We start from the raw sequence: 23,913 nt of genomic DNA, 5'->3' as shown, positions 1-23,913 counted from the left end.
CTTCAATGTCATCCAAGCGTTCTGCGCCTTCTAATGCTTCTGGCACAGAACCTCAGCCTCAGAGGAAGCTGCTTACCATTGGAGAAAAGGTGAATCTTCTCAATGCTATGCTAAAAGAAAATAGTTAAGCTATGACTTAGTATCTACTTGCCGCCCTTACAAGATCAATGACTCTTAAGTTCGCTACCCCTAGAACAGGGGTCACCAACCTTTTTGAAAGCAAGAGCTACTTCTTGGGTACTGATTATTGCGAAGGGCTACCAGTTTGATACACACTTAAATAAATTGCCAGAAATAGCCAATTTGCTCAATTTACCTTTAATAAATAGATCTATAAATAAATAAAAAATGGGTATTTCTGTCTGTCACTTCGTCGTACATTTTTTTTTCCTTTTACGGAAGGTTTTTTGTAGAGAATAAATGATGAAAAAACACCTAATTTAACGGTTTAAAAGAGGACAAAACACAAAAAAAATGAAAATTAAATTTTGAAACATGGTTTATCTTCAGTTTTGACTCTTTAAAATTCTAAATTCAACCGAAAACATTTTTGAAAAACTAGCTAATTTCAATCCTAAAATCATTTTTAAGGTTGTATTTTTTCTCTAAAACTGTCTTTCTGAAAGTTATACGAAGCAAAGTAAAAAAATAAATGAATTTATTTAAACAAGTGAAGACCAAGTCTTTAAAATACTTTCTTGGATTATCAAATTCTATTTGAGTTTTGTCTCTCTTAGAATTAAAAATGTTGAGCAAAGCAAGACCAGCTTGCTAGTAAATAAATACAATTTAAAAAATTGAGGCAGCTCACTGGTAAGTGCTGCTATGTGAGCTATTTTTAGAACAGGCCAGCGGGCGATTCATCTGGTCCTTACGGACTACCTGGTGCCCGCGGGCACCGCGTTGGTGACCCCTGCCCTAGAAGTAGCAAAATAATATCAGAACGATGGCAACAGTGTCTTTTACAAAGACTGTACCAACAACTCTCTAAATGTTGTTACTCACTCGGAACAAGACGCGTCTGACGTCATCGCCATCATGCGGCGAAGTCTGTTTAGCGTATCATTCGTGAGTACCAATATTTTATATGCTGAAATTACATGAGTGTGTGTGAAACATTAAAAACAGCATGTGGAGGGTTGCGTATAATTCATCGTATAACAAATAGATTAGAGGAAAACTGACCTATACTGATTGTAACTTCCGCGATATTCAAAGGAACACTGTATAGTGCTTCACTTTTTCCACATGTTGTTATGCTACAGCCGTAAAAATGGCTGATCTGTTGGCGGTCCCGTCTTGTCTCCCTATAACGTATGTCTGCTCTTAGTGGGACTGTGCCGAAAATGTAATGTTCAGTTCTTATGTGTCTTGTGCATGTTAAGAAATGACAATGAATAATCTGAATCTGAATCAGAATTATTCCAAAATGGAATGAATTCATTTTTGTCCTCAAAATCCTACACACAATACACAACAATGACAATGGGTTTTTTTTTACCATTTTTTGAAAATGTATGGAAAAAATAAGAAATTTCAAGCATCCAGAAAGTGTTTACAGCTTTACACTCTTTCCACATTTTGTTATCTTACAGCATGGGTGTCAAACTCTGGCCCGCGGGCCAAATTTGAGGCAATATCAAATGAACATTAGAGCTGGCCCGCCGCTGTAACGCCGCATTCACCGCTAACACTCTTACTTGCCAACCCTCTCGATTTTCCCGGAAGACTCCCGAAGTTCAGTGCCCCTCCCGAATTTCATCCCGGACAACAATATTTGGGGTGGGCTTTAAAGGCACTGCCTTTCGCGTTCTCTATAACCTGTCTCCACGTCCGCGTTTCCTCTATACAAACAGCGTGCCGGCCCAGTCACATAATATATGCGGCTTATACACACACATAAGTGAATGCAAGGCATACTTGGTCAACAGCCATACAGGTCACAGTGAGGGTGGCCGTATAAATAACTGTTACAAATATGCGCCACACTGTGAACCCACACCAAACAAGAATGATACATTTCGGGAGAACATCCGCACCGTAACACAACATAAACACAACAGAACAAATTCCCAGAACGCCTTGCAGCACTAACTCTTCCGGGACGCTACAATATACACCCCCCACTATCACCAAACCCAGGTCACCTCAACCCCACCGCCGAAAAGAGGCATTCAATTTTTATTAAAATTTTATTTGATATGCCATTTATATTTTTTAATTATTATTATTATTTGAAACTCAATTTTGCATGTCACTATAAAGCATGGGTGTCAAACTCTGACCCGCGGGCCAAATTTGGCCCGCCGTGGAATTTAATTTGGCCCTTGGGGCAATACCAAATTAACATTAGAGCTGTAACACCGCATTCACCGCTAATACTTCCCGGGAGACTCCTGAAGTTCAGTGCCCCTCCTGAAAATCTCCCGGGGCAACCATTCTCCCAAATTTCTCGCGATTTCCACTTGGACAACAATATTGGGGGCATGGCTTAAAGGCACTGCCTTTAGCGTCCTCTACAACCTGTCGTCACGTCCACTTTTCCTCCATACAAACTGCGTGCCGGCAAAGCCACGTAATATATGCAGCTTTTACACACACATAATTGAATGCAAAGCATACTTGGTCAACAGCCATACAGGTCACACTGAGGGTGGCCGTATAAACAACTTTAACACTGTTACCAAAATGCGCCACACTGTGAACCCACACCAAACAAGAATGACAGACACATCCGCACCGAACACAACATACAGAACAAATACCCAGAACCCCGTGCAGCACTAACTCTTCCGGGACGCTACAATATACACACCCCGCCCACCTCATTATTTTATTTTCAAATTTTTTAGCCTGTGAAAACGTTAATGTTGATATTTACCTCAGAGGGCTGCAAATGGAAAAGAGGCATTTTTTTATTTTATTTTTTTTTTTAATTTAATGTACCATTGATGTTTTTTCGTTTGTTTTTTGATGGTTGCTTTTGCATGATTAAGTTATATAAGCGTTGCTTGTTCCATATTGAGTGTTAAAGCAAATCAGTGTAGAAAACTGAGCAATAATTAACGTTTTATTCATGCACTTTCTCTTGCTACTTCAAGGCTCAATTGTTTAAATCGTTGTTATTTTATTTTCAAACTTATTATGAGCCTGTGGAAAAAGTTTATTTTTGATATGTACTTCCGAAGGCTGCATGTAGAAAAGAGGCACAAGATTTTTGTTTAAATTTTGTTTGATATGCCTTTGATGTTTTTAAATTGTTATTATTATTATTATTATTTGAGACTCGGTGTTGCACGTCACTATAAAGTTAGATAAGCCTTGCTTGTTCAGTATTCAACGCAAAACTTATTTGGGTCCCTATTAATAATTTGTTCAATCTCGGCCCGCGGCTTTGTTCAGTTTTTAAATTTTGGCCCACTCTGTATTTGAGTTTGACACCCCTGTCTTACAGCGTTATTCCAAAATAAAATAAACATTTTTTTGTCCTACACACAATACCCCATAACGATAATGAGAATACCTATTTTTAGAATTTTTTACAAATGTTTTAAAAATTAGAAATTAATAAATCTCATGTAGATAATTTTAGAATTTTGATGACATGTTTTAAATAGGTTAAAATCCAATCTGCACTTTGTTAGAATATATAACAAATTGGACCAAGCTATTTTTCTAAAAAAGACAAATCATTATTTCTTCTAGATTTTCCAGAACAACAATTTTAAAAGAAATTCAAAAGTCATTGAAATAAGATTTAAAACTGATTCTACAGATTATTAAAATGTATTTATTATTCTTTACAATAAAATTAAAAAAATACTTGAACATTGATTTAAATTGTCAAGTATTCACACTGTGAACCCACACCAAACAAGAATGACACATATCGGGAGAACATCCGCACCGTAACACAACATAAAAACAACAGAACAAATACCCAGAACGCCTTGCAGCACTAACTCTTCCGGGACGCTACAATATAAACCCCCCACTATCACCAAACCCAGGTCACCTCAACCCCACCGCCGAAAAGAGGCATTCAGTTTTTATTTAAATTTTATTTGATATGCCATTGATATTTTTTAATTATTATTATTATTTGAAACTCGATTTTGCATGTCACTATAAAGTTATATAAGCCTTGCTTGTTCAATATTCAATGCAAAACTTGTTTGGGTCCCTATTAAAAGGTTAATTTGTTCAACCTCGGCCCCTTTGTTCAGTTTAAAATTTTGGCCCACTCTGTATTTGAGTTTGACACCCCTGTCTTTCAGCGTTATTCCAAAATAGAATTATTATTTTTTTTGTCCTACACACAATACCCCATAACGATAATGTGAATACTTATTTTTAGAATGTTTTGCAAATGTATTAAAAATTAGAAATGAAGAAATCCCATGTAGATAATTGATCACAGCTTTTGCTCCGTACTTTATTGCTGCACCTTTGGCAGCAATTAGAGCAGGGGTGCCCATTACGTCGATCGCGATCGACTGGTCGATCTCGGAGGGTGTGTCAGTCGATCTCAAGCCAGGCATTAAAAAATAGACATAAAATGAGCAATCATCAATCATACCAAGACTTCACTTTCGTCAGTTGTTTGACATTCTCGGCACCCGAGGATCTTGTGAGATGACGCTGGCTGCTGCGAGCTCATATTTAAGAAAAAAATCACTAACAGGGCGGACGCAGAGAAACACGTTTTATTTCTAGAGACTCCGTACCTACTGTCAAAACTCTAAAGTTCCTGTCTTCACCATAAAAGACCTGTTTCATCCTGCCTGTGCTAACAAAATAAGAGTCTCAGAAAGCTAGCAAGCTACGGAGTTTGATGCCAATGTATTTCTCCCCCGCCCTCAGCGACCGCTTTCTCACTTGCTTGCCCACCCGCACACTCACTGACGTCACTCACCTGCTGCCAGACATTAAAGGGCCACACACATATGCTACTCTCATAACAAAGTGTTTAAAAACCAGTATGCAAGTTGGACAAATGAGATGCCAAATCCAACCACTTTCATGTGGTATTGGACAGAAAGGAGGACTTTTTTTTTTCCTCCATTTGAAAATGCGGACGTTATCAGCACCACTGTCTAATTCCAATCAATGCAAGTCATCAGAATCAGGTAATACACCAACTTATATTCTTGTCTTCATGAAAGAAAGGAATCTATGTGTGTTAAACATGCTTGTATTATCATTAAACACCATTAACTTGTTAACAAAAATGTCTCTTTCATAAATAAATAAATATAAATTATAAATAGGAATGAGGTAGATCTCCTCGACTTGGTCAATTGAAAAGTAGCTCGCCTGCAGAAAAAGTGTGAGCGCCCCTGGTCTTGATTATAAATGCACTCATTTAGTTGTATTCAGTGTTAAAAAATATGATATGGCTCTTACGGAGATACATTTTTAAATATTTGGCTTTCATGGCTCTCTCAGCCTAAAAGGTTCCCGACCCCTGGGTTAGAGTGTCCGCCCTGAGATCGGTAGGTCGTGAGTTCAAACCCCGGCCATGTCATACCAAAGACTATAAAAATGGGACCCATTACCTCCCTGGTTGGCACTCAGCATCAAGGGTTGGAATTGGGGGTTAAATCAGCTAAAATGATTCCCGGGCGCGACCACCGCTACTGCTCACTGCTCCCCTCACCTCCCAGGGGGGGATCAAGGGTGATGTGTCAAATGCAGAGAATAATTTCGCCACACCTAGTGTGTGTGTGACAATCATTGGTACTTTAACTTTATGTTGTATTATTTAATTTGAAAGTGCCACTTCTGCTTTCAGTTGTTTTTCGGTGCATGGGTCTTTGTCGAGTTTTGTGACGCTTGAAGAGATGTAGGAGAAACATTAATGACTTCTCCTAAGCTTGTGTGAGATGTTTTATTGATGTTATATCGTTACAGTCGGAATGACAGCTGTGCTTATTTAGTAAATAGCATCTGGGGAATTTCTCTTATTTCGCGTCTGTTATAATATTCCATCCCGAGCCAATCATGCAATATGAAACACTGAAATTGACAGTAAAAAGATGCTGTGTCTGTCACCCATGCATATTGAATCATGCCGTTATCATCTTTGATCATGTATTTTGCTTTTCTTTGTCTCATACATCACGAGATGACTGTATCTTTGATTACTACAGTAGACCTCAGTATTACAGTAGTGTCTCCGCTCATGCTTGAACGATACACAAGTCTGTGCTGGTGCCAGCAAATCATACAGTCGTTTGTACGAAGGAAAATTAGAAACGCAGTGCAGAGTGCAGACCTCCGACAGCCTCTCTCTCTCTATCTCTCTCTCGATCATTAAAAAAAATAATTAAAACAAATCTTGAACCCAGACTGCGATGAGGTGGCGACTTGTCCAGGGTGTACCCTGCCTTCCGCCCGATTGTAGCTGAGATAGGCGCCAGCGCCCCCCGCGACCCTGAAAGGGAATAAGCGGTAGAAAATGGATGGATGGATGGATATAAATAGGAATGAGGTAGATCTCCTCGACTTGGTCAACTGAAAAGTAGCTGGCCTGCAGAAAAAGTGTGAGCGCCCCTGAATTAGAGCCTCAAGTCTTTTTGAAAACGATGCCACAAGCTTGGCACACCTATCTTTGGGCAGTTTGGCCCATTCTTCTTTGCAGCACCTCTCACGCTTCATCGGACTGGATGGGAAGCATCAGTCCCCTCCTATCCTATCCTTCCGATAAGGATGCTGGATGCTTGTGACTTTTACATTTTGCTACGGAATGAGAAAGTGTCTCCAAGCCTTTGACTGGTTCTGTGTATAAATATGTTTTTTCTTACTTGGTATCATTATCTGCCCCCTGCTAATGGGATACAGCACGCTAATTAAAAGTATCGATTGCCATTGAGGGCAATTTTTTTTTAAATCGTGCACTCTCTTTCACAGCATTCCAGACGCTTAATTAACAATTTGCCAACCTTCCCGCCAACCTTCTCTCTCTCTGTCTTTTCTCTTTTGCTCTACTCCAGCGCTTCTTCCCTCTCTCTCTCTCTCTCTCTCTCTCTCTCGCCCTTTCCTTTACTCACTGAGCTCTGTTTGTTTGTGGTCTACTTCGCAGCCACAACACCAAGACCACGTCGTGGTTGGACCCGAGGCTCGCCAAGAAGGCAAAGCCGCCCGAGGAGTGCAAAGAGGATGGTGAGTGTGTTGGAAGTTGTCGGGTGTTTTTCCTCACACAATGTGTACACCTTGCCTGTCTGATGGATTTATTGATGCTCACTCGGGTTTTGTGCAGTTTTTAATGCGTGACAGACATTGTGGATGTTGAAGACTTCTCTTTTATGTACTCGCAGTCCAGTTCGATCACTGCGTACAAAGAATTCTTTATCCTCCACGGGAGTGAAGCGTTGTGTCCTTCAGCCGCCCACACACGCACACAACCACACACACGTCTCTTTTACCCTTTCTGCACATCAGTAACAGTGACTGATGGCATTTTTGGTGGTGTGTTCACAAGCACAAGGATAGAGTTTCTCCAGAGCTAAATTTAACAAACTTATCAAGTGCACGGAGGGGTCACAGCGATCTAATTACTGCCAGAGGTTTCTTTGTTGACCGTGTGCTGCTACCAAGGACCCACAGAACACACATGGATTATTAGCTTGACCTCCACCAAGGCCTGACTATCCTAATTCCTATTGGTGCAATTGATAGACACTAAACACGCACACAAACACCGTATTTCCTTGAAATGCCGCAGGGCATAAAGTATGCGCCTGCCTTGAATTACTGCCGGGTCAAACTCGCTTCCCAAAATAATAAGCGCATGCTTAGTATTACCGCCGGGTCAAACTTGTGACACTTCCCCTGTCATCATCTTCAAAATGGAGGAGGCTGATTTCCATCCATCCATCCATCCATCCATCATCTTCCGCTTATCCGAGGTCGGGTCGCGGGGGCAGCAGCCTAAGCAGGGAAGCCCAGACTTCCCTATCTCCAGCCACTTCGTCTAGCTCTTCCCGGGGGATCCCGAGGTGTTCCCAGGCCAGCCGGGAGACATAGTCTTTCCAACGTGTCCTGGGTCTTCCCCGTGGCCTCCTACCAGCTGGACGTGCCCTAAACACATCCCTAGGGAGGCGTTCGGGTGGCATCCTGACCAGATGCCCGAACCACCTCATCTGGCTCCTCTCGATGTGGAGGAGCAGCGGCTTTACGTTGAGCTCCTCCCGGATGGCAGAGCTTCTCACCCTATCTCTAAGGGAGAGCCCCGCCACCCGGCGGAGGAAACTCATTTCGGCCGCTTGTACCCGTGATCTTATCCTTTCGGTCATGACCCAAAGCTCATGACCATAGGTGAGGATGGGAACGTAGATCGACCGGTAAATTGAGAGCTTTGCCTTCCGGCTCAGCTCCTTCTTCACCACAACGGATCGATACAACGTCCGCATTACTGAAGACGCCGCACCGATCCGCCTGTCGATCTCACGATCCACTCTTCCCCCACTCGTGAACAAGACTCCTAGGTACTTGAACTCCTCCACTTGGGGCAGGGTCTCCTCCCCAACCCGGAGATGGCACTCCACCCTGAGGCTGATTTCAATACCAGTAATCTGAAATTGCATAAAGGGAAGAAGATTAAGTGAAGTGAAGTGAATTATATTTATATAGCGCTTTTCTCTAGTGACTCAAAGCGCTTTACATAGTGAAACCCAATATCTAAGTTACATTTAAACCAGTGTGGGTGGCACTGGGAGCAGGTGGGTAAAGTGTCTTGCCCAAGGACACAACGGCAGTAACTAGGATGGCGGAAGCGGGAATCGAACCTGCAACCCTCAAGTTGCTGGCACGGCCACTCTACCAACCGAGCTAAGCCGTTAAGAGCTATTCAGTAGGATTTAAGGTATGCTGTTCGGTTCGGAGGTGTATTGAAGGTGACATGCTAGCAGTGGCCGGGCTAGGACAACATGTAAAAAGCCAGAGCTGGAAGACCCTCCTGCCTCGTTAACGGCGTGGCGCAGTGGGAGAGTGGCCGTGCGCAACCCGAGGGTCACTGGTTCAAATCCCACCTAGAACCAACCTCGTCACGTCCGTTGTGTCCTGAGCAAGACGCTTCACCCTTGCTCCTGATGGGTGCTGGTTGGCGCCTTGCAGGGCAGCTCCCTCCATCAGTGTGTGAATGTGTGTGTGAATGGGTGAATGTGGAAGTAGTGTCAAAGCGCTTTGAGTACCTTGAAGGTAGAAAAGCGCTATACAAGTACAACCCACACAACCCATAACATCTCCCGTTTGGGAACACTTTGGCTGCGCGATACAACAGTGGAGGACGGAGGTTTGCCGAGATTATTCAGCATCTGCTCCTGACAACACGTCAAACATGTGTTGCACCTTTCCTGCTTCCGGCTCCCAGAGTGTCTCCCCCTGCCCTCCTCGAACCAGGGCTGATGTACTCTCGGGATGGGTCGCCACAGCTCGGGACTCCAGGGTAAATGAGAAGAGTCCGGCGATTAGTTGCAAATCATGGCTTTATTGAGGTCTTGCACACAGCCAATCCAACAAAACACCAGCCACTCTACCGCTCCCTCACCTCGCTCGACCACACACTCACCTCACATGCTGTCACATATTAAAGGGCCACACACACACATACGCTACTCTCATAACACAGTGGTTCTCAACCTTTTTTCAGTGATGTACCCCCTGTGAACATTTTTTTAATTCAAGTACCCCCTAATCAGAGCAAAGTATTTTTGGTTGAAAAAAAGAGATAAAGAAGTAAAATACAGCACTAAGTCATCAGTTTCTGATTTATTCAATCAATCAATCAATCAATGTTTACTTATATAGCCCTAAATCACTAGTGTCTCAAAGGGCTGCACAAACCACCACGACATCCTCGGTAGGCCCACATAAGGGCAAGGAAAAACTCACACCCAGTGGGACGTCGGTGACAATGATGACTATGAGAACCTTGGAGAGGAGGAAAGCAATGGATGTCGAGCGGGTCTAACATGATACTGTGAAAGTTCAATCCACAATGGATACAACACAGTCGCGAGAGTCCAGTCCAAAGAGGATCCAACACAGCAGCGAGAGTCCCGTTCACAGCGGAGCCAGCAGGAAACCATCCCAAGCGTAGGCGGACCAGCAGCGCAGAGATGTCCCCAGCCGATACACAGGCGAGCAGTACATGGCCACCGGATCGGACCGGACCCCCTCCACAAGGGAGAGTGGGACATAGAAGAAAAAGAAAAGAAACGGCAGATCAACTGGTCTAAAAAGGGAGTCTATTTAAAGGCTAGAGTATACAAATGAGTTTTAAGGTGAGACTTAAATGCTTCTACTGAGGTGGCATCGCGAACTGTTAAATTGTATAACCGTGCAAAATATTGCTCATTTGTAGTGGTCTTTCTTGAACTATTTAGAAAGAAAGATATAAAAATAACTAAAAACTTGTTGAAAAAAAAACAAGTGATTTAATTATAAATAAAGATTTCTACACATAGAAGTAATCATCAACTTAAAGTGCCCTCTTTGGGGATTGTAGTAGAGATCCATCTGGATTCATCAACTTCATTCTAAACCTTTCTTCACAAAAAAAGAAATCTTTAACATCAATATTTATGGAACATGTCCACAAAAAACGGCGGGCTGTGTTGATGAGCGTGGACCCTGACTTAAACAAGTTAAAAAACGTATTGGGGTGTTAGCATTTAGTGGTCAATTGTACAGAATATGTACTGAACTGTGCAATCTACTAACAAAAGCACTTTATATGTAGAAAGGTTTCGTTAAGAAACCATTCTGAGGCTTATCTTATTTGGTTTTTATTTTATATACTGTATCTTGACCACGATAACCTTGGCAATGGACCCTATGTGTATATGTATTTTATGCCATTGTTTACAAATTTGGAAAATAACCAAAAAATGTATATTTTGTTGTTTTCTTACTGTACCGAAAATGAACCGAACTGTGACCTATAAAGCGAGGTACGTACCGAACCGAAATGTTTGTGTACCGTTACACCCCTAGTGCTTACGGACTGTATCCCTGTAGACCAGTGGTCCCCAACCTTTTTGTATCTGCGAGCCGGTCAACGCTTAATAATTTGTCCCGCGGCCCGGGGGAGGGTCCTTTTTTTTTTTTTCCTTTGTCATGAAAAAGGGACGTTTTTGTCATGAAAAAGGGAGGGGTTTTTTTGTGGTTGGTGCACTAATCGTTTTTTATGTTGATTTAATAAAAATAAAAATAAAACATTTTTTTTGTTGTTGTTTTGTTTTTTTAATAAAAATGAATAAAAAATTATTCTGCGGCCCGGTACCAATCTAGCCACGGCCCGGTGGTTGGGGACCACTGCTGTAGACTGTATTGATATATAATATATATTGTGTTTTTCATGTTGATTTAATAATTAAAAATATATATATATATATATATATATATATATATATATCAATCAATCAATCGTTTACTTATATAGCCCTAAATCACTAGTGTCTCAAAGGGCTGCACAAACCACTACGACATCCTCGGTAGGCCCACATAAAAAATCTATTTATACAATAATAATAATATATATATATATATATATATATATATATATATATATATATATATATCATTATTATATAAATATATTTTTTTTATTTCTTGTGCGGCCTGGTACTGGTCCGCAGCCCGGTGGTTGGGGACCACTGCCCTATACAAATCATTTTCGGGGGAAGGCTATCCCAGCTGTAATCTGGGATATTTCCACCTGAATAAATGCTTCTGATATTCTGTACATTACATGTTGTACAAGTTAATGGTCTTCGTATTGCTGCATAACAATGTTTTAACCTTCTCTATTAATTATTAAAATGTAATATTGAGCCTGCTAATCATTTTGTAATTGAGGACGCGACCACAACGCGTTATGAAGTCATTAACACAATATTTCAGCCAGCCAGAAACCCCACTCCAGACTCTTTACTTCTGTCGCATAAATTATGTCCGTAATGAAAAGCGAGCTAATAACGTCACACTTGCTTCGCGTCGCTGGGAGTTTTTCTCTCCTTAAAAGCCGTCAGTGTTATCTTAAATTGTGAAGATCGCTGTCCGTGGGAATATGTCGAATATAATAAAGTACGTCCACTTCGCTCAAGACAACCCCGTCTTCACAATATCGGTTTCGAGAGGACTGTTCTGGTGTTTAAAGTATGTATTTTCGGGCCAAATTTTTGGTGCATCATTAGTCAATAATCCATCCATCCATCAATCATCTTCCGCTTATCCGAGGTCGGGTCGCGGGGGCAGCAGCCTAAGCAGGGAAGCCCAGACTTCCCTATCTCCAGCCACTTCGTCTAGCTCTTCCCGGGGGATCCCGAGGCGTTCCCAGGCCAGCCGGGAGACATAGTCTTCCCAACGTGTCCTGGGTCTTCCCCGTGGCCTCCTACCAGCTGGACGTGCCCTAAACACATCCCTAGGGAGGCATTCGGGTGGCATCCTGACCAGATGCCCGAACCACCTCATCTGGCTCCTCTCGATGTGGAGGAGCAGCGGCTTTACTTTGAGTTCCTCCCGGATGGCAGAGCTTCTCACCCTATCTCTAAGGGAGAGACCCGCCACACGGCGGAGGAAACTCATTTCGGCCGCTTGTACCCGTGATCTTATCCTTTCGGTCATGACCCAAAGCTCATGACCATAGGTGAGGATGGGAACGTAGATCGACCGGTAAATTGAGAGCTTTGCCTTCCGGCTCAGCTCCTTCTTCACCACAACGGATCGATACAACGTCCGCATTACTGAAGACGCCACACCGATCCGCCTGTCGATCTCACGATCCACTCTTCCCCCACTCGTGAACAAGACTCCTAGGTACTTGAACTCCTCCACTTGGGGCAGGGTCTCCTCCCCAACCCGGAGATGGCATTCCACCCTTTTCCGGGCGAGAACCATGGACTCGGACTTGGAGGTGCTGATTCTCATTCCGGCCGCTTCACACTCGGCTGCGAACCGATCCAGTGAGAGCTGAAGATCCCGGCCAGATGAAGCCATCAGGACTACATCATCTGCAAAAAGCAGAGACCTAATCCTGCGGTTACCAAACCGGAACCCCTCAACGCCTTGACTGCGCCTAGAAATTCTGTCCATAAAAGTTATGAACAGAATCGGTGACAAAGGACAGCCTTGGCGGAGTCCAACCTTCACTGGAAACGTGTTCGACTTACTGCCGGCAATGCGGACCAAGCTCTGACACTGATCATACAGGGAGCGGACCGCCACAATAAGACAGTCCGGTACCCCATACTCTCTGAGCACTCCCCACAGGACTTCCCGAGGGACACGGTCGAATGCCTTCTCCAAGTCCACAAAGCACATGTAGACTGGTTGGGCAAACTCCCATGCACCCTCAAGAACCCTGCCGAGAGTATAGAGCTGGTCCACAGTTCCACGACCAGGACGAAAACCACACTGTTCCTCCTGAATCCGAGGTTCGACTATCCGGCGAAGCCTCCTCTCCAGTACACCTGAATAAACCTTACCGGGAAGGCTGAGGAGTGTGATCCCACGATAGTCAATAATGCGTAAATAATAAACTATATATAACCATTCAAACTGTCACTACCTGCTGGTGTTAATGTGTATGTTACTGTCTTATGATGGTCATTTTTCCCATGGTCTGTGAACAGACCGTGTCTGCGGAGAATGAACAAGTGTCTAGAAGTGAAGTACGGAGGCGGACGTGTGTGCAAGGAAGAAATAGTTGTTTGTTATCATAAAATTGGCAATAAAAGCTAAAAAGAAAGTCAGACTTTGTTTTCTCCTGGACACTACAATACAGGATATTACTTTATTTTGTTAGGTGTGGCGACTAATGTGAAGCCTGTACATTAAGTAAAAATCCTAAATGTAGTTCAACCGCGCTTTTATTTTGAAGCCAGAAAACTGTGTGATTGGTTTGAGAAAGTGTCTTGACATGTTTTGTCGGATCAACTGTTTGCAATAAAAAAGTCTCCTTTCGACATCCCGCCGACCGTGTTTCATTTCTGTTGAGCTTCTACGTCATCTTACTTACTAAACCAGTCACAGTAACAATCTAAATGTTATCACTGCAGTTTAAACAGGATCTGAATACGGAAGTGAAGCACCAACCACCGTTTTTTTCGATGCGCGCAGCAGGCGTTTGCTGCAGGCATGTCGCCTCTTCTCACAGCGAAAAATAGTCCTTTCTTGTCGAGACAACAACTTGCCATGACTTTGAACCTGTCAGGCTTGGACTTGGTCTTGGGTTGTTTTCCCGAGGTGCAAAGCGAATGGAGTGGAAACGGCGTGAAGGTAGATACATCTTTATTTTAACACTAAAACTAAAAACAGGAACCAACAAAAAGCGCGCACAATGGCGGTACAAAAAACTGGGCTATGAAACCAAAGACTAGTACAAAGACTATAAACTACAAATATGAAACAAAAACACTTGCGCAGTGGCATAAATAACAAAAACTTACGTGGACAAAATGGACAGCATTGCAAGGCATGAAGCAGATAATCCAGGGCGTGAATGAGGTGATGTTGCCAGACTGACTAACTGGTAACTGTGGCTTAAATAATGAACATGATAAGTGAAAACAGGTGTGAGACAAGACAGTCAATCAATGAATCAATCAATGTTTATTTATATAGCCCCAAATCACAAATGTCTCAAAGGACTGCACAAATCATTACGACTACAACATCCTCGGAAGAACCCACAAAAGGGCAAGGAAAACTCACACCCAGTGGGCAGGGAGAATTCACATCCAGTGGGACGCCAGTGACAATGCTGACTATGAGAAACCTTGGAGAGGACCTCAGATGTGGGCAACCCCCCCCCTCTAGGGGACCGAAAGCAATGGATGTCGAGCGGGTCTAACATGATACTGTGAAAGTTCAATCCATAGTGGCTCCAAGACAGCAGTGAGAGTCCCGTCCACAGGAAACCATCTCAAGCGGATCAGCAGCGTAGAGATGTCCCCAACCGATACAGGCGAGCGGTCCATCCTGGGTCCCGACGAGCGGTCCATCCTGGGTCTCGACTCTGGACAGTCAGTACTTCATCCATGGTCATCGGACCGGACCCCCTCCACAAGGGAGGGGGGGACATAGGAGGAAGAAAAGAAGCGGCAGATCAACTGGTCTAAAAAGGAGGTCTATTTAAAGGCTAGAGTATACAGATGAGTTTTAAGATGAGACTTAAATGCTTCTACTGAGGTAGCATCTCGAACTGTTACCGGGAGGGCATTCCAGAGTACTGGAGCCCGAACGGAAAACATGAACTGATTGGTTGTCATGGTAACTAAAAAGGGAGTGGAAAAAAAGGAACTTAGAGTCCAAAGGTCAAAAGCACCTGGTCTTCCTAGGCAGTCTCTTATCCAAGTACTAACCAGGCCAGACACTGCTTAGCTTTGAGAACAGATAAGATTGGGGCTGCTCAGGATACAAAACTCACGATCAGACATGACAGAAAACTAAATCAGTTGGCATGGTAAGACAAACAAGGAAATGCAAAACAGAACTAAATGTCCAAAAAAACTAAACATAGCATGACCAAAACAAAACATGAACCATAGGCGTGACAGAACCTGATATTTCCATGAGATAACCAGCCAAGTTCCCACGCTATGACACGTCCCGAGGTACAAAAAGGAAGTGTCCGCGTTAATCGCCCAATAAAAAAAAAAAATTGTGCTGTTGTTATTGAAATTCATAGTTAACGTGTTATTATTGCGTTAACTTTCACAGCCCTAATATGTACACACACTTTGATTCCGAAGAAATAGCGACTGTTGAAGGACCAGAAATAACGCGTAACGTGCTTACATGTTACGTACAGTGGGGCAAAAAAGTATTTAGTCAGCCACCGATTGTGCAAGTTCTCCCACTTAAAATGATAACAGAGGTCTGCAATTTTCATCATAGGTACACTTCAACTGTGAGAGACAGAATGTGAAAAAAAATCCAGGAATTCACATTGTAGGAATTTTAAAGAATTTATTTGTAAACCATAGATGGCCCCATTCATTCTTTCCTCAACACGGATCAATCGTCCTGTCCCCTTAGCATATAAACAGCCCCAAAGCATGATGTGGCCACCCCCATGCTTCACAGTAGGTATGGTGTTCTTGGGATGCAACTCAGTATTCTTCTTCCTCCAAAACACGACAAGTTGAGTTTATACTCAAATACCTTTTCAGTGTCCCTGTCTGTGTTGTATGAAAACGATTTGCTGAATACACAACATGGCCGTTCGCCGAGAAAAATCTATAAATTAGCCACACTGTTTCATAAGCTGCAGGGTTCAAAGTGTTGGAAAAAGTAGCTGCTCAAAGTCCCAAAAATATGGTAATTCTCATGTCGTAAAACGTAAAAACAAAAAAAAGGTTTAGGTATCAAACATGATGTTTCAATTATGAGTGTGATTGACTTACTGTAACATTGTGTTCATCTAGACACCCTTTCTAGTTTCATCCAGTCCATAAAACAGTTCTTAACCTGGGTTTGATCGAACCCTAGGGGTTCGGTGAGTCGGCCTCAGGCGCTCGGCGGAGGTCAAAACACACCCGACTCATCGTGTAAATACACTCTTCTCCCTATCGGCGTATTACGGATACGACAACAGCTGACCGATTTGCAGGTGTGTCATTTGTTGTGAGTTTATGCACTGTGTTGGTTTTGTTCTTTGAACAAGGTGATGTTCATGCACAGTTCATTTTGTGCACCAGTAAAAAAAACATGCTAACACATTAGCAAGAAAGTTTGATCACATTACGCCTGTACTGGCTCACCTGCACTGGCTTCCTGTGCACTTAAGATGTGACTTTAAGGTTTTACTACTTACGTATAAAATACTACACGGTCTAGCTCCATCCTATCTTGCCGATTGTATTGTACCATATGTCCCGGCAAGAAATCTGCGTTCAAAGGACTCCGGCTTATTAGTGATTCCCAAAGCCCAAACAAAGTCTGCGGGCTATAGAGCATTTTCCGTTCGGGCTCCAGTACTCTGGAATGCCCTCCCGGTAACAGTTCGAGATGCCACCTCAGTAGAAGCATTTAAGTCTCACCTTAAAACTCATTTGTATACTCTAGCCTTTAAATAGACTCCCTTTTTAGACCAGTTGATCTGCCGTTTCTTTTCTTTTTCTTCTATGTCCCACTCTCCCGTGTGGAGGGGGTCCGGTCCGATCCGGTGGCCATGTACTGCTCACCTGTGTATCGGCTGGGGACATCTCTGCGCTGCTGGTCCGCCTACGCTTGGGATGGTTTCCTGCTGGCTCCGCTGTGAACGGGACTCTCGCTGCTGTGTTGGATCCACTTTGGACTGGACTCTCGCGACTGTGTTGTATCCATTGTGGATTGAACTTTCACAGTATCATGTTAGACCCGCTCGACATCCATTGCTTTCCTCCTCTCTAAGGTTCTCATAGTCATTATTGTCACCAATGTCCCACTGAGTGTGAGTTTTCCTTGCCCTTATGTGGGCCTACCGAGGATGTCGTGGTGGTTTGTGCAGCCCTTTGAGACACTAGTGATTTAGGGCTATATAAGTAAACATTGATTGATTGATTGATTGATTAGTATGGGAAACATATTCACCATTAATTAGTTGCTTATTAACATGCAAATTAGTAACATATTGGCTATTAACTAGTCATTATTAAGTACTTATTAATGCTTTATTCGGCATGGCCTTATTATAACCCTAACCAAATAACTCTAAATTAAGTCTTAGTTACTTAGAATATGTTCCCCATACCAAAGTCTTACCAAAAACATATAACTTTGTCTAGAATTAAAAAAAACAAAAAACTTTTTATTTTTCACTAGAGAAGGGTTCGATACCGCCAACAAGGTTAAGAACCACTGCCATAAGACCTTTACAAAATTACGAGTTATAGGAATTCCTCGGCCCAATTTCGAGGCTTCAATTATGAGTCTTACTGGGAAAGGGTCGAAAAGCAAATGTGCTGATGTGATTGAGGATACTTTAATAAGCTGGCTGCTGCCTGCATGGTTCATTATGTGCAAGTGCAATATGTTTATAATCTGCTGCCTCTGTATATTTGCTATTGATTGCTGGAATAGGTGTGTGTGTGTGTGTGTGTGTGTGTGTGTGTGTGTGTGTGTGTGTGTGTGTGTGTGTGTGTGCGTGCGTGCGTGCGTGCGTGCGTGCGTGCGTGCGTGCGTGCGTGCGTGCGTGCGTGCGTGCGTGCGTGCGTGCGTGCGTGCGTCATTCAAGCAGGTTGTGTGTGCGACCCTCACATTTTAGAAAGCGTATTTGCAAATAGTATAACAGTATATATTGTATATATCCACTGAAAATGGGTTGACACACAGAAAATATTGTCTAGATGTGTGTGTGTGTGTGTGTGTGTGTGTGTGTGTGTGTGTGTGTGTGTGTGTGTGTGTGTGTGTGTGTGTGTGTGTGTGTGTGTGTGCGTGCGTGCGTGCGTGCGTGCGTGCGTGCGTGCGTGCGTGCGTGCGTGCGTGCGTGCGTGTGTGTGTCATTCAAGCAGGTTGTGTGTGCGACCCTCACATTTTAGAAAGCGTATTTGCAAATAGTATAACAGTATATATTGTATATATCCACTGAAAATGGGTTGACACACAGAAAATATTGTCTAGGTGTGTGTGTGTGTGTGTGTGTGTGTGTGTGTGTGTGTGTGTGTGTGTGTGTGTGTGTGTGTGTGTCATTCAAGCAGGTTGTGTGTGCGACCCTCACATTTTAGAAAGCGTATTTGCAAATAGTATAACAGTATATATTGTATATATCCACTGAAAATGGGGTGACACACAGAAAATGTTGTCTAGATGTGTGTGTGTGTGTGTGTGTGTGTGTGTGTGTGTGTGTGTGTGTGTGTGTGTGTGTGTGTGTGTGTGTGTGTGTGTGTGTGTGTGTGTGTATGCTGTGTCAAGACGTGCTGCAGAAACGTGCATTCGGTTGTGTACGCCGGCGGTGTGTGCGCCTTCAAAGCATTGGCAGCGAAGGCGAAGGCGGCAGTCGACATCACAGACGCCTTGTCGTTACATAACCCGCTTGATATTTCCGTCTTCTTCCCTGCCTGCCTCCGTGCTCCTCACCTCCCATCCATCTCTACATCTGAATCCATCTTTGTCCCACTCCTTCCTTTCCGTTCCCACCTGTCTCCTTTGCGTTTGGCAGACAGGAACAACCAGGACTTGCGTTTTGCTCATCTTTACTGTTGGCTTTCCTTGTCTACCTCGTTACTCACGTACATTGTTCTGTACATTATACACCTGCAGGAAGTGAATATTGAAGGAAAATATGGTCCTTCTTTGCTGATAAAACAACTTTGACTCTTCATTGAAGATGTTTGCTGCGTGCATTGTGAGGTCTCTGATGATCCTTCGTAGTGGCACAGAATATTTGCCACATGCTTAGCAGTTACTACGTGTTTACGTACACACTATTGAACATTTCCAAAAAGAAGTAGGAAGAGTCACGGTTTATTCAACCATACAACTTTACAACTACTCAGTACCATGAATTGATTAACGTGGACCCCGACTTAAACAAGTTGAAAAACTTATTGGGGTGTTACCATTTAGTGGTCAATTGTACGGAATATGTACTGTACTGTGCAATCTACTAATAAAAGTATCAATCAATCAATCAATCAAAGCCTAGTGGTTAGAGAGTCCGCCCTGCGATCGGTAGGTCGTTAGTACAAATCCTGCCCGAGTCATACCAAAGACTTTAAAAATGGGACCCATTACCTCCCTGCTTGGCACTCACCATTAAAGGGGAACATTATCACAATTTCAAAAGGGTTAAAAACAATAAAAATCAGTTCCCGGTGGCTTGTTGTATTTTTTAATTTTTTTTCAAAATTTTACCGGTCTCGGAATATCCCTAAAAAAAGCTTTAAAGTGCTTGATTTTCGCTCTTTGCGATGCGACTATCCATTTCCCCATGAAGTCATACAGTGCTGCCAATGTAAACAAACAATGGGAATACCACAGCAAGATATAGCGACATTAGCTCGGATTCAGACTCGGATTTCAGCGGTTTAAGCGATTCAACAGATTACGCATGTATTGAAACGGAAGGTTGGAGTATGGAAGTATTGAAGAAGAAACTGAAGCTATTGAGCGAATATCTATTGACGCTATTCATAGCCATAGCTTGGCCGAATAGCTGCGTTAGCATCGCCGGTAAAATGTGCGGACCAAACGATCAGGACTTTTGCATCTTGTGACACTGGAGCAACTTAAATCCGTCGATTGGTAAGTGTTTGTTTCGCATTAAATGTGGGTGTTAGGAAGCGTAATATAGTTGCAAATGCATCTGCAGGTTATCCATACATCTCTGTGCCATGTCTGCTTTATAGCATGTTAGCATCGATTAGCGTAGCATGTTAGCATTGATTAGCTGGCAGTCAACATGAACAAAACTCACCTTTGTGATTTTGTTGACTTTATCGTTGCAAATGCATCTGCAGGTTATCCATACATCTCTGTGCCATGTCTGCTTTAGCACCGCCTGTAAATAGCATGTTAGCGTCGACTGGGGTAGCATGTTAGCATCGATTAGCTGGCAGTCACGCCGCGACCAAATATGTCTGATTAGCACAGGGGTCGGGAACCTTTTTGGCTGAGAGAGTCATACATGCCAAATATTTTTAAAAGTATTTCCGTGAGAGGCATATAATATTTTTTCGAAGACTGAATACAACTAAATGCGTGCATTTTTAAGTAACACCAACATTTTCAGAATATAATCAGTCTCTTATTCTTTTTAATAACATTGTTATTCTGAAGCTAACCAACAATAAATAAAATACTTCTTACCATTAATGCGACTTCTTGAACAGGTGCGGTAGAAACCAGATGGATGGATTAAAATGCATGAGAATGTTTTATATTTTGAACGCTATTTTTGACACTGTGATTACCAGCGGAATTATTCATTACTTACCGTGTTAAGCAATTTCTGCTAAGATTTACTTGAGAGCCAGGGGCAGTCATCAAAAGAGCCACATCTGGCTCTAGAGCCATAGGTTCCCTACCCCTGGATTAGCACATAAGTCAACATCAACAAAACTCACCTTCGTGATTTTGTTGACTTTATCGTTGCAAATGCATCTGCAGGTTATCCATACATCTCTGTGCCATGTCTGCTTTATAGCATCTTAGCATCGATTAGCATAGCATGTTAGCATTGATTAGCTGGCAGTCAACATGAACAAAACTCACCTTTGTGATTTTGTTGACTTTATCGTTGCAAATGCATCTGCAGGTTATCCATACATCTCTGTGCCATGTCTGCTTTAGCACCGCCTGTAAATAGCATGTTAGCGTCGATTAGCGTAGCATGTTAGCATCGATTAGCTGGCAGTCACGCCGCGACCAAATATGTCTGATTAGCACAGGGGTCGGGAACCTTTTTGGCTGAGAGAGTCATACATGCCAAATATTTTTAAAAGTATTTCCGTGAGAGCCATATAATATTTTTTCGAAGACGGAATACAACTAAATGCGTGCATTTTTAAGTAACACCAACATTTTCAGAATATAATCAGTCTCTTATTCTTTTTAATAACATTGTTATTCTGAAGCTAACCAACAATAAATAAAATACTTCTTACCATTAATGCGACTTCTTGAACAGGTGCGGTAGAAACCAGATGGATGGATTAAAATGCATGAGAATGTTTTATATTTTGAACGCTATTTTTGACACTGTGATTACCAGCGGAATTATTCATTACTTACCGTGTTAAGCAATTTCTGCTAAGATTTATTTGAGAGCCAGGGGCAGTCATCAAAAGAGCCACATCTGGCTCTAGAGCCATAGGTTCCCTACCCCTGGATTAGCACATAAGTCAACATCAACAAAACTCACCTTCGTGATTTTGTTGACTTTATCGTTGCAAATGCATCTGCAGGTTATCCATACATCTCTGTGCCATGTCTGTCATCGCCGGTAAAATGTGGAGACACTCTGGCACATTCAATGGGGGTCTGGCGGCAGACACTTTCGCATCTTCGGGCCAGTGGTGCAACTTGAATCCCTCCCTGTTAGTGTTGTTACACCCTCCGACAACACACCGACGAGGCATGATGTCTCCAAGGTTCCAAAAAATAGTCGAAAAAACGGAAAATAAAAGAGCTGAGACCCGGTTTTTGGAAAGTGTTTGAGAAAATGGCGGCGTTATTACCTAGGTGACGTCACGTTCTGATGTCATCGCTAAGAGAGCGATAAATAGAAAGGCGTTTAATTTGCCAAAATTCACCCATTTAGAGTTCGGATTATGGTCTTTTTTCTGCAACATCAAGGTATATATTGACGCTTACATAGGTCTGGTGATAATGTTCCCCTTTAAGTCCACATGTTGTTAGATTAGATTAGATAGATTAGATAGTACTTTATTTATTCCGTCAGGAGAGTTCCTTCAGGAAAATTACAATTTTCAGCACAATCCCATTCAAGATCAGACAAACATGACAGGGAGACAGAACAGGATCGCTGACGGGTCTGCCGGCTTCCAGCGCCCCTTACAAAAAAAGATGAGATACAGGTAAACAAGGGGGGGAGAAAAAAATAGAAGATTAAAATAAAATAAAATAATCGGTCTTAGCCTGGGCCCTGGAGTGGGGGTGCAGACTGAGGCCAAGAGAAAAAAACAACAACTCATAGCCATAGTACACATCCCTCTTACATGTGTGTAAGAGGGAGACATCAAACATCAAAGAACACAGAGGACATTAAAGACATTAAAGCAGCAGATACAACCAGACACTTCTACATACAGCTATGAATAAAAAGTAAAAGAAACATATCCACTGTGGTGGCCTCTGCGGTGTTCCAAGCCATCGTCCGCTGGGGAGGAGGGAGCATGGCCAGAGACAGGAGCAGACCCAACAAAGCAACCAAGACAGCCGACTCCACTCTCGGCCAGTGTCCAGTCCGCATGGATGAGCGAGGATACGTCCAAGGTGACTGAGGTGTCCGACACCTGCTCACCCAGTCAAGACCCCTCGAAGCCTCTCCGTCCCAGCGCTCAGTGCTAGCTCCACAGCCCTGTCCCCTCATCCGCATCTACTCCAGTCCCTCCAAAGCGACTCCGGTGTGGCAGTGACCCAGCAGCTGGTCTCCATGGCCAAAAGGCTCCCGGGAGGCAGATCCAGAAGTCCACAAAAAAAGCACCACAGAGGTCACGAAAGTGCCACCCCTTGTCACACAGTCCCAAAGGGTCCTGGACCAAAAGGCAAGAAAATATAATAACACATGAAAACAAGAGGGAAACACAAAAGGATGACACAAGAGCACAGAGCTCCTGCCTACAGCAGCCACTACAGCAGCGCCATCTTGAAAAAAAAAAAAGCATTAAATAGTAGCTTTTTAGGTCTCTGGGAGTGTCGCCCAGTAAATGTCTCGCCGAGTCAATAAGAAGCACATTTGCACGTCGTTATGGTACTTTGTGTGTGTGTGTGTGTGTGTGTGTGCGCGTGTGTGTGTGTGTGTGTGTGTGTGTGTGTGTGTGTGTGTGTGTGTGTGTGTGTGTGTGTGTTGTACTGGTGAGTTATTATCACCCTCCTTCACCTTGAGCCTGTCGCTGCAGTGGTGTGGAGTAGCATCGTGTCGTAGACGTCTGCCACATGATTGATGGATATATTTTGAGAGCGTCCTAGCCCGCCTGAGGATGGAAGATTGGAAAAAGGGGGGATTCTGACGACTTTGTGTGTATGTGTGTGTGTGAGTGTGTGTGTGTGTGTGTGTGTGTGTGTGGGTGGTCTGACTTGCTGTTATTGTATGTGTGCGTGTATTTTGGGCAGTGCTAGTGTGTTACTGGGAACTTCCAGCACACTTGCATTACTTTATTTGATTTACTGCCTTTGACGTCCACACTTATTATCATTTGATATGAAATCGATATTTGATTTAAGCCATGGTGTGTGTTACCG

At 43.1% G+C, this 23,913-nt stretch overlaps 1 protein-coding gene across 10 annotated transcripts in view; it reads left to right on the top strand.

Moving 5' to 3' along the window:
* magi2a (membrane associated guanylate kinase, WW and PDZ domain containing 2a) overlaps positions 1–23,913 on the top strand; it is a 500,346-nt gene that overhangs the window by 389,558 nt on the left and 86,875 nt on the right. For all 10 annotated transcript variants that reach the window (XM_061911997.1, XM_061911995.1, XM_061911996.1 and 7 more), the window contains exon 6: positions 7,085–7,164. In XM_061911997.1, coding sequence (XP_061767981.1) covers positions 7,085–7,164 — 80 coding nt within the window. The remainder of the gene's footprint in view (positions 1–7,084; positions 7,165–23,913) is intronic.

Source organism: Nerophis ophidion, linkage group LG10, assembly GCF_033978795.1.
Source record: "Nerophis ophidion isolate RoL-2023_Sa linkage group LG10, RoL_Noph_v1.0, whole genome shotgun sequence".
NCBI lineage: Eukaryota > Metazoa > Chordata > Actinopteri > Syngnathiformes > Syngnathidae > Nerophis > Nerophis ophidion.
The sequence above is the reverse complement of the archived record's forward strand: the minus strand, read 5'-3'. Positions and strand labels throughout refer to the sequence as shown.